At 44.8% G+C, this 17,744-nt stretch overlaps 2 protein-coding genes across 9 annotated transcripts in view; both read right to left on the bottom strand.

Annotated features, from left to right (window-relative positions):
- adam23a (ADAM metallopeptidase domain 23a) overlaps positions 1–8,177 on the bottom strand; it is a 31,112-nt gene extending 22,935 nt beyond the window's left edge. For 3 of the 4 annotated variants that reach the window (XM_048978456.1, XM_048978459.1, XM_048978458.1), the window contains exons 1-3: positions 5,929–8,177; positions 4,907–5,127; positions 3,610–3,686 (exon numbers count right to left, since the gene is read on the bottom strand). In XM_048978456.1, coding sequence (XP_048834413.1) covers positions 3,610–3,686; positions 4,907–5,127; positions 5,929–6,007 — 377 coding nt within the window. In that variant the 5' untranslated portion in view covers positions 6,008–8,177. Of the gene's footprint in view, positions 1–3,609; positions 3,687–4,906; positions 5,128–5,928 lie in introns of those variants that run through there. The other variant, XM_048978460.1, reaches the window with a different exon arrangement.
- Positions 8,178–8,265: 88 nt separating this feature from the next.
- zdbf2 (zinc finger, DBF-type containing 2) lies at positions 8,266–17,712 on the bottom strand. 5 transcript variants are annotated; one of them, XM_048978452.1, is made up of 10 exons: positions 17,121–17,712; positions 16,624–16,737; positions 15,477–16,405; positions 15,051–15,164; positions 13,968–14,105; positions 13,651–13,702; positions 13,384–13,435; positions 13,059–13,164; positions 12,277–12,404; positions 8,266–11,049 (listed from the first exon to the last, which is right to left on the bottom strand). In XM_048978452.1, exons 6-10 carry the CDS (start codon positions 13,700–13,702, stop codon positions 8,550–8,552), a joined length of 2,838 nt encoding a protein of 945 aa, XP_048834409.1. In that variant the 5' UTR covers positions 13,968–14,105; positions 15,051–15,164; positions 15,477–16,405; positions 16,624–16,737; positions 17,121–17,712; the 3' UTR covers positions 8,266–8,549. The 5 variants fall into 5 exon arrangements, with proteins under 5 accessions (XP_048834409.1, XP_048834410.1, XP_048834412.1 ...); XM_048978453.1 differs by having other exon boundaries at positions 15,076–15,164; XM_048978455.1 differs by lacking the exons at positions 13,059–13,164; positions 15,051–15,164 and adding an exon at positions 11,446–11,583.
- Positions 17,713–17,744: the final 32 nt, after the last annotated feature.

The raw sequence follows: 17,744 nt of genomic DNA, 5'->3' as shown, positions 1-17,744 counted from the left end.
AACATGCCTCCAAAGAATGCTTACATAGCCGAGCCTAAAGTGAAGGCCAACCCCAAATGCAACCAACACAAATGACAGCATAGTTGCAGTGTGTTTCTTGTTAACTGTTCACCTCTTCAAATATCAAGTGTGTTCCATTGATTTCAATAAATGCCCATACACTTGGGCTCTTTACATACACTTGCACAATTCTAGGGTCTAGTATCTTAAGTGGGGTAAATGGGATAAATCCTCTGACACAAAGCAGTCCACACTGCCTTATCAGGAAGCCATAGGTACTTTCTGACAGGAAGTAGTCCACACTACCTTAACAGGAAGTCACCTTTACTCTCTGACATGAAGTAGTCCGCACCAACAGGGAGTAGTCTATTTAAGATTGCAACAAGCCATCCAAACTTTGCAAAAAGTGATCTACATTGTCTATACCATCCAATATAAAGAAGTCTACACCATTGTCAACCTGTCTATGCTGATCCTTTCATAAATAGGTTAGCCAGAGTGTCAGCGTGGTTGCATGGAAATGTATACGAGATTTGTGTGTGTACATGGGGATCCACGAGGATGATGGCCAGGGTGAGAGTGTGTATATGCATGTCTTGCTGATATCTCAGATCTCCAATGGCGTCCAGATGCTGCTTAGGCTCAATCCCAGCTGAGAAATACCCTGGTTACACAGTAATTAAGTCACGTCTTTCATCTGGAATGACTGTGATTAAGGCATCCCATGACTGAGCTAATGTCAACCATTACAGCCAATTTCCAAGAGCATCCCACCCCCCCAAAAAAAACCCTATGTCTCTCAATCCATTTCTTATGGTCTCTATCCTATAAATTAGTCTTTTAAATTCTTTCTAAAGCAAGAGTTTATGTTTCATCAATGTGATTGGAGGCTTCGCACCTCTCTCTCAAAATAGCCTAGTTTTCATCACAATTGTCAACATAATTTCCCACAAAAAGAAATATGTCTTTGAGAGGAGACTGCCCTACATTACTATATTTAGACTGGCCAATACCCATCCATCTTCCAACTGCTTATTCAGTTCATGGTTGGAGGGGGGAGCTTGGAGCCTATCCCAGAATTCAGAGGGTGCAGGGCAGGGATACACCCTGGACAGGATGCTACACCAATGCAAGGAACACACATGTCAAACTGCATGTTTTTGGCTCTCAGAAGTAATTACAGAACCAGGGGAACATAAATACACCACGCCAACTACATACCCAGCCCTAATGCCACCCTGGAGGTGTCAGGGTACAGTGCTGCTCACTGATATCTGTCTCAGACTTCGTTTTGCAGAATTTGTGCAGAACTGAAGCCTGAGAAAAACCTTTTAAATTAGGGGCTTCCTGATTTATGAATATTTTAGCCTGGGTCTGCTTTAAATTTCCCAGATAAACATGACGGGGAATGTAGTCATGAGCCTAGCATGCAAAATTCCCAGAAGCCGCACGAACTGCTACAGAGTTTTACGATGGAAACGATACCTGAAAAATACGGAGGAGACTGATTTTTACTATCTGAAACTTGTTTCAGGGTAAACGATTTAGAACAAATATATGAAAAAATGCAGAAAGCTGTATTAATCCCAGTATGACCACAGTATCAGTAGGGAAATGACCGCAACTCACTGATAAGGCCAAATCAGTCCCTTTACAAATTTAAATTACATATTTACCAGAAGAGTCATTTTTAGGAATTCAGTGGATCCATAAGACACACCACAGCGTGATTTTCAGGTCTGGTCAAGGCAGCCTAGTGTTTACGTAGGTCTTTTCTCTTTTGCACTGTTCTACACAACCATGCCAGAACAGCCATTTTCTTCTCCAGTATTGTCACTATTTGAATGTCCGTCCAGACCAGAGGAACCTAGCCGGGCCTCATTCATTTCAGCCCACTGCATTGTGGGATGTCGTCCATATACCAACCAGCAAAAGAGAGCCTGGGTTCCTTAGGTAACTTCTGTGTTCCACCTTATAATCATCCACCGTATATTTATTAGTCTCACATGATGGGTTGGGTGCAGCAGTGTCGTGACCTCAGAGGTGTTGGGCATGGAATCACGTTCCATAAACGTGAAAAACCCGACACACTACTCAGGTGAATTCTTATTCGATTATGCAATTACAGCGTCACCTGATGGCCCAATGGCTGGATGAACATCCATCCATCCATCCATTATCCAAACCACTTATCCTATTGGGTCGCGGGGGGTCCAGAGCCTATCGCGGAAGCATTGGGCACGAGGCAGGGAACAACCCAGGATGGGGGGCCAGCCCATCGCAGGGCACACTCACACACCATCCACTCACACATTCACACCTATGGGCAATTTAGCGACTCCAATTAGCCTCAGCATGTTTTTGGACTGTGAGGGGAAACCGGAGTACCTGGAGGAAACCCCACGACGACATGGGGAGAACATGCAAACTCCGCACACATGTGACCCAGGCGGAGACTCGAACCCGGGTCCCAGAGGCGTGAGGCAACAGTGCTAACCACTGCACCACCATGCCGCCCCTGGCTGGATGAACAGTGAACTGGAAATGAGAATTGGGAAGGTGTTCTATTGTCACATACTAGGTCTTAATGTCACAAACTGGCGGACCTTTTGCATTATCTGACATTTCAGTAGTGACGTTAACGTAGTCCGTCTCTAACACACAGCGTATTCCAGGTCCTCTTACTGAGGACAGAAGTGCCCACACGTATGCAATGAAAAATCACTCACAGGCTGCAAATGGATAAGTGGCCTGATAAAATGTATCATTCGGCTCCAAGACATTCAAGAGTTCATGTGGCACATCACCACATCACTGAGAACATGCACATTTACACACCATGTTTTCCAGCAAGGCACTGACCACATTATTTAAAGATGAAACTTTAATTCTCTCAGTATTTGCAGTTTGCATTTTTTTTCTAACTTCTTATCGAGAAAGAAAAAAAAATAACAGTGGAGCACTTTGTGACAAGCTTGCTTAAAAATGTGCGAAACTCAGCAAAATGTTATTATCTGCTTGATTGAAAAAAAAGACCTGACTCACGCCACAACACCCTTGCTGAGGAAGCTGCCACCATCTGGAACACCCTGTTTGAAGCTGGTATACAGCTGCGTTGTTTAGCAGAGCTTAGAGACACATATACTGTCATTACATTTGATAATAGTGAAATCAGCCAGTGGTCCTACTAAGAAAAGTCAAATAACAAGGACGGACAAATGGGACCAGTCATCACAACTAACAACTGGACAGGCTCTCGCAGAATGTAAAACAGGGCTCTTCAAAGTGGCGCTTGATTCCAAATCCAGGCCTTGTTTTCAGTTCTCCCGGGGAGTTAATTTGATAACTACTGATTCCGATTTGCCAGAGAGGCTTCACACCGGGCTCACAGGTAAAAGGAGGCTGTAAAATCAGCAGGGCTTGGACCTTGTGGACCGTGACTTGAATAGCCCTGATCTAAAGCATAAATGGTGATCTGCCCATGTCGTTTGTAGAGTAGCACAACCAAGCAATTGTCTTTAGCATCATGTTCATAATACTTGTGCATTGAATTTTAGCCAGGAACAAAACTTTGACCAGAAGACAAGGTTCGACCCAGACAGCACTTACTTATTTAAAGACAGGTCCAGTATAAACCTGGAACCAAAGGCCTCGATCTGGTAGCTGGCTTGGGCTAGGTGGACCACCTAGGATACAGACAATAAGTCAATAAAAAGACAAAGCATTCAGCACTAGAACACCAATAAAATAGCTATATAAGATCATTAATTATGAAGGCATGCATTGTTATTAAGATTAATAAATATTTTATTTCCCATAATTCACTTAGCAAGAACAAATAAAAACCTGGACCACATCTTAGACAATGTAGACGTTTATAGGGTTTGTCAATAGCATGAACTGATCTCCGTCGGTCTGATGAGGAAAATCTTTGCGCGCTGTCAACGTTGTCATCATGCAGCCTAAAAATAGCAGAGGAAGCCAACAGGAGCGATGCACGCTCCAACAAGCCAATGGTGTTGAGCGGCCAGGGTGGGTAGGGGGTACAAATCGTAGACGTGGCAACGAGAAAAGACATTTGGGTAAATTTCATGCATGGGGTGTCAACTGGCCTTGAACATTTCCTGAATGGATCATTGGGCTTGTAACGTCAGTATAATGGTCATAAAAGATGCATGATGCAGCGTCCATTCAAGAACACATTTCCCTATCTTGGCAGAGGTAGGGTTTGCTGTAATATGGTAGATAAGGACCATCTGGTCCTATCTATGTCCCCTGATCTTCTCTGCCCCCTCAAAGCACTGACAGACATGGCCTGGTAAGGCTCTCCTAGGCGTAAACTAGAGTACAGACCTAAAACAACGTGCTCTAACAATAAGAGGTCTCTGATGGTGACTGATCCACATCTAAAAGATTCCCTGTCCATATCTTCTTTGGATGCCACAAAACCCAATAAAAGGATGGCAGGAAGAGGGCGCCTTTGAAAAAGCAGGGGACCCCAAGGGATCAGGGACAGCTGGAGGATAGAATGAGGGGCTGGTGTCTTTCGGAGAAATAAAATCAGATGAAAGGACTATGAAGGTCACTGCTGTGGTGATGGGGGTGGGGGATGGCATCCTGCGACAGGCCACCTGCCTATCTCAGCACAGCGTGGGACTGTGCGTTAAGCAATGCAGAGTACCACCCACAGCAGAGAGGATGTGCCAGGACAGAGGTCAGCATGGACTCCAGGGTAGCAGCAGTTTCATCTCCAGAGAGAGGTGTCTAACTCTGACACCACTGTTGGCTTCTCCCTGACAGGCATCATGCCAAAATGCAGACTAGCCATCCACTGTGCGGTTACTGCAGCAGAGTGTGGCTCCTACACAGAATGACTGCCCCAGCAGCAGTTGAGCCTACCACTGACCTGTCCATCTGTGCCTTGGTTCTTTGCCCTAGTGTCTAAATCGTGGTAGGTGCTTTCCGATTCTTCGTTAAGGTAGTAGATGAGTCGGGAGGGGTAAATGATCTCATGTTCGGATGGGTGCTGTGTGCTGTTATCGGTGTCCGCTGCTGCAGTCCGCGGCTCCCGCCCCAGCGTCTCAAACACCGCATCCTTTATCGCCTCATTCTCTACTGCCGGGGGAACTGCGGAAAACAAAAAGCGGCCGCGTTCTTTTTTTAGCCCTTGTACGTTCTTTTCATGAAAATAAATCATGTTCCTTTTCAGTTATATAAGGATTGATAAAATTGTGGTAGCGGCTCCGGTTTCCATCACTGCAACACCCGCCTTTACATTGCATTGTAATGCATCAAAACACGGGTACATGAGGTCGTCAAGCTCACACACTGAAACCCATATCAAAGGCTATATTGCAGAATAAATACCGACAAGACGGATTTGCATGACGTGAATTTCGTGTGACACCAGAAACCGATGACATTGACACAAAACTGATTGCGGCGGTTATTTAATCGTTAACTTATTAAGCAAAGCGGTTACTTTAAGTCACTCGTTATTTGAACTGAAGAATAACTACTTGCGTTTTTTATGCTATAGTTAACATCACACCGTAATGAATTCTGGATCCTTGGAATCACTGCTGTAATATTATCTATCAAAAGAGACCAGCTCAGTTCCTAACGCAGCGTGTTTTATCGCTTGAACAACTTACTGTCAATGTCAACGCTAAAGGATTCAGTCTTTTTTATGCATCAACATTTTAAAAGATTTCTTAAATGCTCTCTTTAAGTTTGCAGCTAGAATATGAGACAATATGCAAAAAAATTATTATACAGCACTTTCACCTGTTCTTCATTTGCGCAATACACAGAAAACACAAAAATCGTTTAAAATCAACAAAACAACAACAGAAAATGCATAACAGTTTGTCAAAGTTAGAAGAATCATTTTCCATACTATAACAACCGCAATAATATTTCACATACCGGTGGAAGCATAACCGAATGGATGCAACCAGGACCCCAGGATGCTCACAAGCAGATTTGGAAGCAAAGTCAGAAGCATGATTCATAGCTGATGGTTAAGGAAAGCTTGATATTAACATGTCAACGCAGCGATCGGTCTGTGGCCCATCCTTATGGCAGAGAAGTTGTTTATGAGAAACCTTTCCTGAGTCCTGCGGGAAGAGAGGGGACTCCTGCAAGGGAGGGGATTAAGGTGGGCGGGGGCGTGGAGGTATAAAGAGAGGGGGCTTTGATGGAAGGCAGCGGTTAGACACCGAGATCAACAAGCCAACTAATCCTGACGCTGCAACGGCGCAAGTGCAGAAAGCATTCGCCACCCACCCCTTTCCCTCCGTCCCTATTACTCGCTCCAGTCTTACAAACGCATTATCATACGCATTCGCACCTCTGGGCGCAGCCTGTGGGTGGCGCGCCCGCTCGTCCTCTAAGGAGAATGAGGTCATACCGGACCCGGCTTCGCGGCCCGTGGGAATATCACTGTCAGGGCAGTTCCAGCCGCAGCCAGTGCTAAACCAAGACTGTCATAAAAAACACTGAGCGTGCGTCTGATGTTAGCTAGAAAAGCATTCTCTAAGTGTCTGAATCCAGGAAGTATCTAGCACAGTACTGAAGGCATCTGTGTGCATGACAAAAATAAAATGCTTTGGTATATAATATAGTGTAATGAGATATGTTGCACAGCATACAACGTAATGTAAATTACAAAAAAAAATCTGCTTATAAAGTAAATTCAGCGATTATTCAGATCATGTGGACAGCATGCAGGATGTGTAGGTGTCAGCTGTATGGACTGATTTCTGCGGTCACTGTGGGGGGTGTGGGGGCATATTGGCAGTGTACTGACCTTATTTGCAGGTAGATGCCAAGCCAGCATTCTTGCAAATCCATTCAGCATAAAAATGGACAACACACCCATCTACAGCTCAAGCTTTCTGCTCACTCCAACTTTCACGCCCAGCAGGAGATCTAAGCTTAGCTCTGTCACCTACCCAAACCTCTCTACAGCCCAGCCTCTTTCTACCACCCGCTACTGGATTCAGGAAAGAAAAAAAAAAGTAGTTTCTCACTACATCATGGTCACTCGTTTGAAAACATGTGAACTGTATCCATCCAAATTGCTTGCGGAGGTGATGCACCTGTCACAAGTAGCTTCTGGGTGACAAAATGGGAGATTCAAGCACATGGAAAAACAAAGAGGAGAAAAGTTCAGGTCCAGAAAGTTAAAACCCATGCTAAGGTTTTGTTCCAACCACACAATTGAATGCTCTGTGCCTCTTTATACTCAACTGGTTAACCGAAAAAAAAAATCTTGGTCTGGATTTTTACATTATGGACCTGAACTATCCACCCCTGGTTATAGGACAGACAAGTACAGTGTACCCACAGGGCAGCTGCTGGCTCCTAGCTAACACTGAGAGCGCTCTCTCTGACAGCCATGAATGAGGGACACCATATACCCCGGTGAAATAACTTAGCAAGTCAGTAAGGCCCAGATGCCAAAGACATGAACTACATTTTGGTTTTCACTGGAAAAGGCAGCAAAATACACTGGGAACTATTGGTGCTTTTCCACTGGCATACAGAAACCAGGCCATATCCAACCCATACCACAAAGAGAAACTAGTTACAGCACGGTTCCAGCTCGCTTCGATTTTCCACTGCAAGAGGGTCGGCTCAGTAAAGGCATTGCTGGACTTAGACAGCAGCCGTGACGTAAAACTACTTACTGTTCACACGGTGTACATCATAATTTATTATGTGCTAGTTTCCTCTAGCACATGTGAGAAACTTTGTGTTATGTTAGCAACAAACGCTAGCAGAATTAGCATTACAAATCCATTCCGTTCAGCTGTTCTACAATGTTTTTTCCAAGTAGGTGGTTGGAAATTTTCGAGTTCCGAGTAATTGGGAAAGCATCAAAACATTACAACATGCGATACTACTAATAAAGGATATGCCCTTATTTCCTTCAGATAATCCATGCATATCGACGCAGATTACTAGCATCTCCATGCATTTCAATCCATCAGATGGTGGTGACACAACCAGCTCAGTTTGGTTTTTGAGCAAACCCATCAAGTCCATGTCAGCACGCGTAGGAGTCCGGTACGGCTCACATTATCTGCAATGGAAAACCGTCTCCTTGTGCTACGGCTCAGTTCTTGGTGGCACTGGAAAAGCTCCATATGCGGAGAACACAGGCCGAGCAAACAATCCCGCTGAACGAGACACCCACTACAACACACTTCACACTAAGCATGTAAAAGTTTAATTTACAATTATTAAACAGACACAGCCTCAGAGAAAAATATTTATTATAAACTTAAAAAATAACCTGATAAATTGTAGAAAAACAAAAAATAATAGTTTATATTCGACTCTACAGCTATACCCTGTGCAAAACATTACCGTTTTTCAATGAGGACAGACGTCAGCATCTTTTGGTCACTCCTTTCCCCTTTTTTCCATCTATAGCTTTCATAGGGCTGAATGACAGCAATTTCACAGTACCATTGGCATTAGTGCAGTAAGTAGTGTGATTCCCCATAGGGGAAAGTAGCTACAATCAGCCTTGGGTGGTCCTATCTCTTTACTCTCTTTCTCAGTTTCTGGCCTAGGGGTGCAGAGAGGTGCCTGGCGGAGGATCTAGTCAGGATTCCAGTACTTTTTTTCTGCATGCCTGGGGTTTGAGAGGAGGTCCTCACTGAGCTTTTAGTTCTCGCTGGCTTCTTCCTGGCAACTCTTTGTGGTGGTTCTCTGTGCTGGGGGGCACTCTGGGCCTTTACTTTCGGCAGGAAACCCTTGGGTGGATGCTTCCTGTGTTCATCTGGCTTGGACTGTTGTCCCTCTCCACAGGGATTCATGGGAAGTTCTGTTATTTGTCCTCTCCTGGTCGTCAATCTTGTCGAGACTTTTCTAGGTCTGTAAGGAGGCGAGGGACTTTCTGCTGGATTTAAAGACTTCTCTTTCAGACACACTACTCCAGGACTTTTCCTTTCACGTCTATGGCCTCTCCTTGGAGTATTTTGAATGGCCTCGACAGGCTCAGTGGGAAGTCCCCTTGCGGTGCTATCAGTAGAAGGAGTAGGAGTGAGGGCCCTGGGCAGAAAACGACCACTGCCTGATAAAGAGGAGCGGCTGAAGAGTGCCCTCCTGCTAGAGACAGAGGAGCCCAGCTCAGAAGCCCCAATACTCTCCAGACATGATCCCGAGGTAGAGGCACAGAAGTCTGGCATGCTGCTGCCCCTACATTTCGAAGAGCTCTGTGGCTCTTTCTGCTCCACAGACTGCTTCTCCTTGTTTATGTCTGGGCTGAGGCTCCTGAATAGTTGCCGAACATGTGGGAGCAGCTTAGGTTTCCCTACAACCATTCCCTTGGGTGGAGTCTTAAGGATCCTGTTGGTCAGTGGGTCATAGTACTTCAATGGGGTCTTTTTGTACTTGTACTTTAATGCAGTTTCACTCTCTGAGGATTTTCGTTTCCGGCCAACTTTCCTGATGGTGAGGGGCTTCAAGGGGCCTGGACCAGAGTCAGGGGAAGATAGAACGTATACCACTGTCTTAGGTTGCAAAGGGCTCATGATTTTGCTGTATGACTCTGGCAATTTTAATGCACATAGTCTGGTCTTCATGTCAGGTGTCCTTTCTGTGCTAAGGTTTTGTGGGATCTCACATCCAGTTGTGGACATTGCAGACTTTTCCAAGATTCTGCTTTTGACAATAGGTCCGGACAGCGTGGTGGTCTGGGTGCTGTGACTGACCTTCACTACCTGACAACGGGAGGCCAGTCTCCATGTCCTGCGGCCTGCCTTCTTTTGGAATCCCTTGTCGCAGAAGGCGTCATCTTCAGGATGGTCCATGAGGGGAATAATATCCTCACTTGCCCTCACATCCTCTACCAAATGTCCCTCCTTACTCTTCTGCTTATTGCTCCCTTTTCCGTATTTTGTAAGGGACTCGCTTTCAAAGTAACATCGAAAGCGTCCTTCTCTGAATTCTCGTACCATGGCCTCAATCTTCAAGTCATCTTCATACATGACCTGGGACCATGTCTTTCCAACAAAGGACTGAGGTACATGTGGCAATGCAGGTAGAACTTCCCCATCAGTCTCCTCTCTCGTTCTTCCTGGTCCCATTTTGGTCTCTTCTTCAGGCAGAAGGTTCAGTGCATTGTCTAACTGACTTTTGTACTTCTGATCCTCCAAATTGATATGCACCTCCATGAGATAACCAAGATCTTTTACGTCTGGCTTAGCCACCTCTGACCCAGTCTGAGCAGGGACATCCCATTCCACACTAGTACCAGAATCAGAAAAATCTGGGTTGGTGATTGAGCCTAGACTTAAATGGAAGCTGTCCTTTTCTCCCTGATGCTCGTTATCACTGGACCCATAACAGTACTTCTGAATCACCGCTTCTATCACATTATCTACTGTTTCAGAATGGTCACTGAGGGGAGCTTGAACCCTGCAGATACCCTGCAAGCTGGGCTGTACTGAAGGCCCCACAGCTGGCCTCCTGGCCTCTAGTTTCTGTAGAGGATCCAGCCTGGATTTACTAGTCTTGGGAGCTGGCGAACTGGATGAAGTAGAGTCATTTTTATTTCTCCGTCGATCTGTCTTCCTGTGAGCTTTTCGATGAAGAGGACCAGGTAAGTTAACTGGTTGGCTAACGGTTGGTACTTGGGAGCTATGAGCACACACTGGTGCTGTGGATGTAGTAGGTGGGACAGGGACAAGCCTAAAACTAGTCCTGTGTAAAAAGTCCTTCATAGGGGAGTGTTTGCTGATGGGTTTTCGGTTCTGGCCCAACTTCTTCTTGTCTCCATCTGACGACCTACTTGTGTGTGAAGGTACAAGAGTATCTGTAGCAATATCACTCCTGGACTCATGTGAGCCCTTCTCTCGAAAGCCACCAGTATCTTCTACAAATATAAAATGGCGCGAGTCGTCATCAGTGCTGAGCATCTCCTCACGGGTGCCAACTGTGTCCCCGTCATCCTCCAGCACACAGCACAAGTCGGAGAGCTCCTCCCTTGGGACCAGATGGCTGTTCAGGGATGGGAGGTCAGCATGCGTAGGCCTGCGAAGTCAAAACAAACAACAGGTCAATGGTTCATGGAGACCAATAATCAAAAGAATGAAGAAGAGATGATAGTGATGATAACATTTAATCCATCCATTCTCCAAAAACCTTGGTAAGGGTCGGGGGGGGGGGGGGGGGGGGGGAGCCCATCCCAAGCAGCAGAGGGTACAAGGCAGGGGTATAACCTGAATGTAATGCCAGTCCATTACATGGCACACACATGTCCAAATTATAATGGCAGCTACATAAATTTAAAACATTTTAACATGTAGACTATCAACAACTCTCCTTTTAGACTAAAGGTGAGAATGTATATCATCTGAACATTTAACACCCCCACCCCCAAATGTTCTGCCACTTTGGAAGACGGAAGATCAAACAGCCCAGACCTACGTGTGAACCATCTGGCTGCGTGATACGGCCTGAACCTGCTGAACGACTTGAAGACCGCACAAGTGACCGGGACTGAGAACAACCCAGCCCTAGACTTCTTCCTGACATGGCACTATCTCTTACGAAAATCCTTTAACACTGTTAAAAAAATAAATACAAATAAAAAGAATATCTTCATCTCGTTATTTCACACACAGCCAAACAAAATATCTGACTGTAAAATGTCAATTTTACAATATCATAATGGGCCTTTTTAGAGACAGGCCAATTCGGTGATTGGCAGACTAATATAAAATATAATTTCCCAGTATGTCCTTCCTGGCATCCAAATCTACACAGGGATCAAAATGTGGGCTGCTTCTCTGGTCGTCAACCGAGGCTTAGAGCCCGTCTCACAGCTGTCAATCACACAACATTAAACATCACATACACGTGGCACTCTGAAAACGATTTTTGAAATTCTATACAATTAATTATTATTAATAAACTAAGACAATTCTGAGAACAATTGCAATCAGAAGTTTCACATATTTTTCACGCACTAATACAATTAAGTACATAAGTGTAATAAAATCCCAAGAAGCAGAATAGACAGGTTTCTGCTTAACCTCAGCAGATAACCGGACACCAAGCTGCCTTGCCCCAGTTTCAGGTGCAAATCGGGCACCAGAACAAGCATTCCGAAAAGGCTGCACGGCTCGGCCCTGCACCGACTAAGCAGTCACGCAACATGGATGGAGGAAAGGTTGCGGCTCACATGGAGCACAGCTGTTGGTCACCCACCCTGGGACCCCATTACCAGGTTGTGCAGACAATGGCACCATTACTCACGTGGTGTCGTTGTAGTGGTCTGGGTGATGCTGGATGACGTCCTGCAGGAATCGCTCCATGAGGCTCCCCGTTGGCACACATGCCCGGCTTCCCCTCACCACTTCCCTGTGTCTGGAGCTCAGGATGTGCTATGGGAATGCCAAGGTACACTAAACTCTCTTGCCCGGAAAACGGCTGCGCGAGTCCGATCTCCCCAAACGCTCACCTTTCACTTCCTGTTTGCTCTCTCTTAGCTTGTTATCTGCTACAGCTCTTTAGAATGTAAATATCGGGGACTGGCTAGAGGGGTGTCAAGGAAACTGCAGACACCGTACCTATGGGATCCCACCAAACCCTACAGCACCAGCATATTTACAAGATCTCAAACCATACAGCAACATGACATTTATGGGTCCCCATCAAACCCTAGAGCACCGGAATATCTATGAGATCTCAATGCCAATACGACATCTACAGGATCTCATCAAACCTAAGATCATTTCAAGAACACGTAAGTCAGGAAGCCTAACTGTTCCAGCACTGAAAGATCAGAAAATAACGTGCGCCTCGTCTTTTTGACACTGATCTGTGCAGTGCATTGGGCCTCCCCTGCTCCCTGACAAAAGAACCAAAACTCACCTCCTCAGACTGCAGTGAGCCCTAAAATCCCGAATGAACTGGATTGAAAGACGTCTCCACACAGATATTTGTGTGTTTTCTGCTGTTCAAACTGCTCTCATTATAAAACCCTTCACACTGTGAGGTGAGCAAATAACTCAGCTGGGAAGTTCAGGGTCTGGTACCTGTTCCACATTGTCGTAGATGACCTGACACAAGCCGCAGAAGCCCTGCCTTTGGGGGGCGCCAGAGGGACCGGGGGCAGACTGCTCAGCTGCGCTGCTCCTGAGACTGAGAGGATCCTACGTATTACGGTAAATCCTAAAGGCAACAGCCCTGAAATGCCACTGACATATAGGAGGAGCCACACAGAGTGGGGCCCAGAGAGGTCACATGTGCTATACATATATAACATGGGCTCATCGCCAGGCACTCACACCATTCGATTAACACAATCATGCAAGAAAATGACATGATCCCTCCCCACCCCCGCACAGGTCGTGGACTCACCCGCTGGTCCTCTCTTGCTTACTGACAGTCTCAGGCTGGCCTCGATGTGCCTCTGCCAAAATAAAACCAGAGGGCACACTTTAGGCACATACCTATGATTTAAGAGGCAGAGGAACAGGAAAGCCCTTCTACATCTGACTCACAAGTCAGCAATTCCATGCCTGACTGCAGTCAGCAACTCTGGTGAAAGCTAGTTCCTCAAATGCCCTACTGTAGCATTCTTCCCCATTCCCCCCCCCCCCCTCGCCCCGTCCTCCCCTCTCTTACCTTGACCGGAGGGAGTAGAGCGCCCCTCAGCAGGCATCATCTTATCATGCATCTGAGGAAACATAATACCACAACCGTAACGATTAATGTTGCAGCAACTGAGCTTCCTTCACTGTGACTGCATGTACTTTTAGGCATAAATAATCAATCAACGGGCTGCTCTTAAATGTTCAGGCCGACATCAGGCCAAATGCAGTCACACAGAAAGAATTCAGTCTAGGGAAGAACATTATGTAATGCAACTTCTGTATCCCTAAAGAAAGTATGCAATCCAATCTGAGGTAAGTTTAAGGATGGCAGTCCTGTTAAATACTTACATTTCCGGCAGCAGTTGGTACGGAATTCACAATGAGTCAGGGTATTGTGTGGTCACAGACTGGCCAATCATACTGCAGAGAATCACCCCCAATCACCAGCATTTCTAAGAAGTCTCACGATGATTTCCACTGTCAAATCTTCAAAAAAAAAAAAAAAAAAAACAGGAAAAAAAATCCTAGTGGTTATTATGCGAAAACACAACAGCAAAAATAACATTAACAGTGGCATTACTTTCACATTGCCCTATGTAGGGTTGCGGGAAGCTATTATATAAATTTCCTAAAAGTATCAGGCCCGTATAGAATTACAAACCAACCATATTGTGGCTAAAAACAGCCAAGACTGATAAATCCACACTTTATACAAATGAAAGCAACTTCACAACTATAATAAGGACCTGAGTAGTGACTTAATTATTAAATTTACATCACAGAAATTATTTCTCATCTGAATCTGATGCTTGCTCTACTTCACTAGTGGTGTTTAATGTTGCGGCAAAATGATGAATTAAAAAACTGGATATTAACAGAATCTTAGCAATTAGTCAGGGATTGACTTATTTTACAAAGTGTATTCAAATCAATTTCAATAAATTATAATTCACGGATGATGTATAAATTATGGTATAATATGTATCTCACATAAAGGTGCAGTTAGACATTTATTTCAAAGTGGTATCATTGCAAAAACGCTGCCGTGACGCTCCAGGCGCCACGCTGTCAACAGGACGTCTACGTACTATACACATCTGAGTATCTCGATATCGGCATATATAAAAATAATAAATACAGATCTGTAATATTTGTGGGTGTTTCATTAAACACGACTAACGCTATATAACAAGGTATTGAAAACAGCAAGCAAAGCAGTTCACAAACGCTAGTGAAAATAGCAAAACAAGAGTAAATGTATTCTGACAACACGCTACTTCTGGAAGTTAAAAGCATTGCAAACATGCCGATTTGCGCTTCGCGTTCAGTAGAAAAAAATGCTTTACTGGGGTTTTATTTTATTTCTGCATCGAGATATAGTATTACACTTCATAGCCGCCTGGTTTTTGATGATCCTATCCGAATATTTACCTTTACGGGCCTGGCTGACTCTTACCGCGTATAGCGGCTTCGGAGCCGCTTCCGCTATGACGACGACGCTGATTGGCTGCCACATACGGGAAGCTAACAGCTAACTAGTTCGGCCTGTCAAAAAAGCGAATAAAAACTCAGGTCCATAAACACCAAAATACAATCAGCGTTCACTAGCCTGAAGAGTAAAAATATCCGTAACGCTAGTTCCTCTAACCGCCGTCTTGTAAAAGCAGGAAAAACAGGACAGGCGAGCAGCTAGTCCGTCTGAGCAGCTATGTACGCGTGTTTCCACCTGTCAGGCCCACGGACAACCACCGGTAGGTTGTAGTGAAACGAGCAGAACCAAGCTCGTCACGAAGACGCGCAATAACCACCACGACGACCTCAGATAGCGCCGTTTTGTCCTATGCGACTGACTCGCACCTGGTCGCTATAGCCGGTCCAGTCGGAACCCGTCGGCGCCGTGTTTTAGTTCGCAAACCTTTCCCCTCCCGCCGTGGCTGTGACGTCAGCGCGCGCGACGCGCCTCATCTCCTGCAGAAAGATGGCTGCCGCCGTAACATACCGCTTGTAGGCAGATTTACCTTGAATATTTACACCTTACTGCACTTTTGTAAGGGTTGGTGGGGATCTTATACCAGTTTCCGCTTGGTAGTACAGCTCGACCAAACGAAAGGGTCACTTGGAAATCACCGTTTACAAAAAGACCCCTTTGTGTCATATTAAATAAATTACGAAATTAACACTGTACAAACAGGATGTTTGGACTAGAATATTGCATTCTGTTATGTTACAAAATGAGATTCCAGCAGGCGCAATGTTTGTACATTGAACTCAGCCGACGTCTTTGGGAACGAGCATCTATGGCAAGTTACGTACATTTTCATTTGGGGCAAAGGAATTTCACACAAGATGCAACACCAGCAAAACAGTAGTGCTTTTATTACCGTACACGTTACACAATCTGAGAGTCACAGGCAACAAAGTCTATCTGATTACCTGCCACCAGTCGGTGGACTCTACACTCACATTCAGAAATGCACAAGTGCAATCCATTGAACGGCTAAAATTAGCATTGTGTTACAGCACAAGAAGCACACATAGAAGAAAGCTCCAGCTATTCACAAAATTCCCAAGCTCTTTACATCTCAACTGGAAGATTTTTAAAAATCCACAGAGGCAGCCAAACATATTCTACTCCAGCTCAGAGAGCTGTAAGCAGACAGCTTATCACAATTAAATGTAACAGTTGACATTCATCACACAATGCAGAGACATACAACGATTACTTCGTCAGGAGAATGCCCTCTTGGACTGCACTGAAGCCCATGGTCACGTTTAGGGTAGTCACTCTGAGGAGACCACAAGGGAAATGCAGTTAGGGTACGTACACCATCAGCAGCATTGGCTAATGAACTGGACAGCAGACATTGGCTAATCAGGCTGTAGATAGATGTGCATCACGCTCTCAGGCGAAAGATGGTGAAATGGATCATCACTTAGCCTCAAGTTGTACGTTTATTTGCGTCTCATACGCACGTTGTTCCATAGCAGAGAAGACAGTTCTTACCTGGCCTATTTCAGGCTGCCCTGACTTGGGACATCACGACAGATGGCATGACCTAATGGGGCAAGTTTCAGGTGTTGGGCGAAGTTAACCTCATGCCAGACGCTATGTCATATCCTGTGTGGTGGGGAGAAAAAGCAAATATGCAGTGTGCACACAAGTTTCAGTCCATTACTTATCTTAAATATCATTTAAGCTGTGAAGTAGCTACACAACAAAATCACACGTTGCTCATATTTGCAAACCTACTACCGAAATGGAGAACAGACGGTTATCGTGAGGCCCAAGCCAACGTTTAGGTAGCAAAACATCTTAATGCATCTTTATCGACATCTTTAGATGTATTTCTGCATAGTTTTGTTCACATCAGGAACCTGAATTTTATACAGGTTCTCTTTACAACTTAATCATTGTTGGATTGAACCGCACCTAAAGCCTAACTTTAAGTGTCTGCTCACGGTTTCTTAGGAGTAAAGAATTCAAAAGAGAAAAGCACCTACCGCTTGATAATGGTGATAAGCGAAACAGCCCAAGCAGACGGAGATCCTCGTCTGATCTGATAATGCATCGTGGCCCATTGTAAGCACACGTGTTATCTCGCGGCCAGTTATACTACAACACATTGCTTTATGATATCGGGGGAAAGAGGACGACCGCTTTAAGTTAGATCATTTATAAGGCAACAGATTGGCTCCTCCTCTCACGTAATGGTTACTATCCAATCAAACGGCGAGAACTGGCAAACGTATTTGCTCAGAATAGAAAATAAAACAAAACATCGCGTTTTTATTAAAATTACAAACAAGATGGTGTATAAGACTAAAACAGTAGAAGTTTAGCTTTTACATGACAAGTTATTTTGTTTCTCAGGAAACTACTAAGCATGCACGATATTGATTGAAGGTTGCCGTTGTAACATCCAGAAGTGCAGCAGTACACATAACGCTAATAACATAACAAACAAGAGATTAACACATTTAGGAATGCCTATACGATTAACTTTTTATTAACGTAACAAATACAACTTATTTGCAAACCGGATGCAACCAAATTAGATACAGCCTGCACTATCGCACTACAACTGACCGGAAGTTACGAAACAGCGAGGTTAAAGGTAACAAGTG

Source organism: Brienomyrus brachyistius, chromosome 16 (assembly GCF_023856365.1).
Source record: "Brienomyrus brachyistius isolate T26 chromosome 16, BBRACH_0.4, whole genome shotgun sequence".
NCBI classification, from domain to species: domain Eukaryota; kingdom Metazoa; phylum Chordata; class Actinopteri; order Osteoglossiformes; family Mormyridae; genus Brienomyrus; species Brienomyrus brachyistius.
Note: the sequence above shows the minus strand (reverse complement) of the source record. Positions and strands in the feature narration are given on the sequence as shown.

Bases quoted from the DNA above. Each gene is read 5' to 3' on its own strand.
- zdbf2 (XM_048978452.1), bottom strand. From the start codon at position 13,702: ATGCATGATAAGATGATGCCTGCTGAGGGGCGCTCTACTCCCTCCGGT. The intron at 13,436-13,650 runs GTAAGAGAGGGG...TTATTTTGGCAG, and splicing joins CTCTACTCCCTCCGGTCAAG to AGGCACATCGAGGCCAGCCT. The intron at 11,050-12,276 runs GTGAGTAATGGT...TTGACTTCGCAG, and splicing joins GACCACTACAACGACACCAC to GCCTACGCATGCTGACCTCC.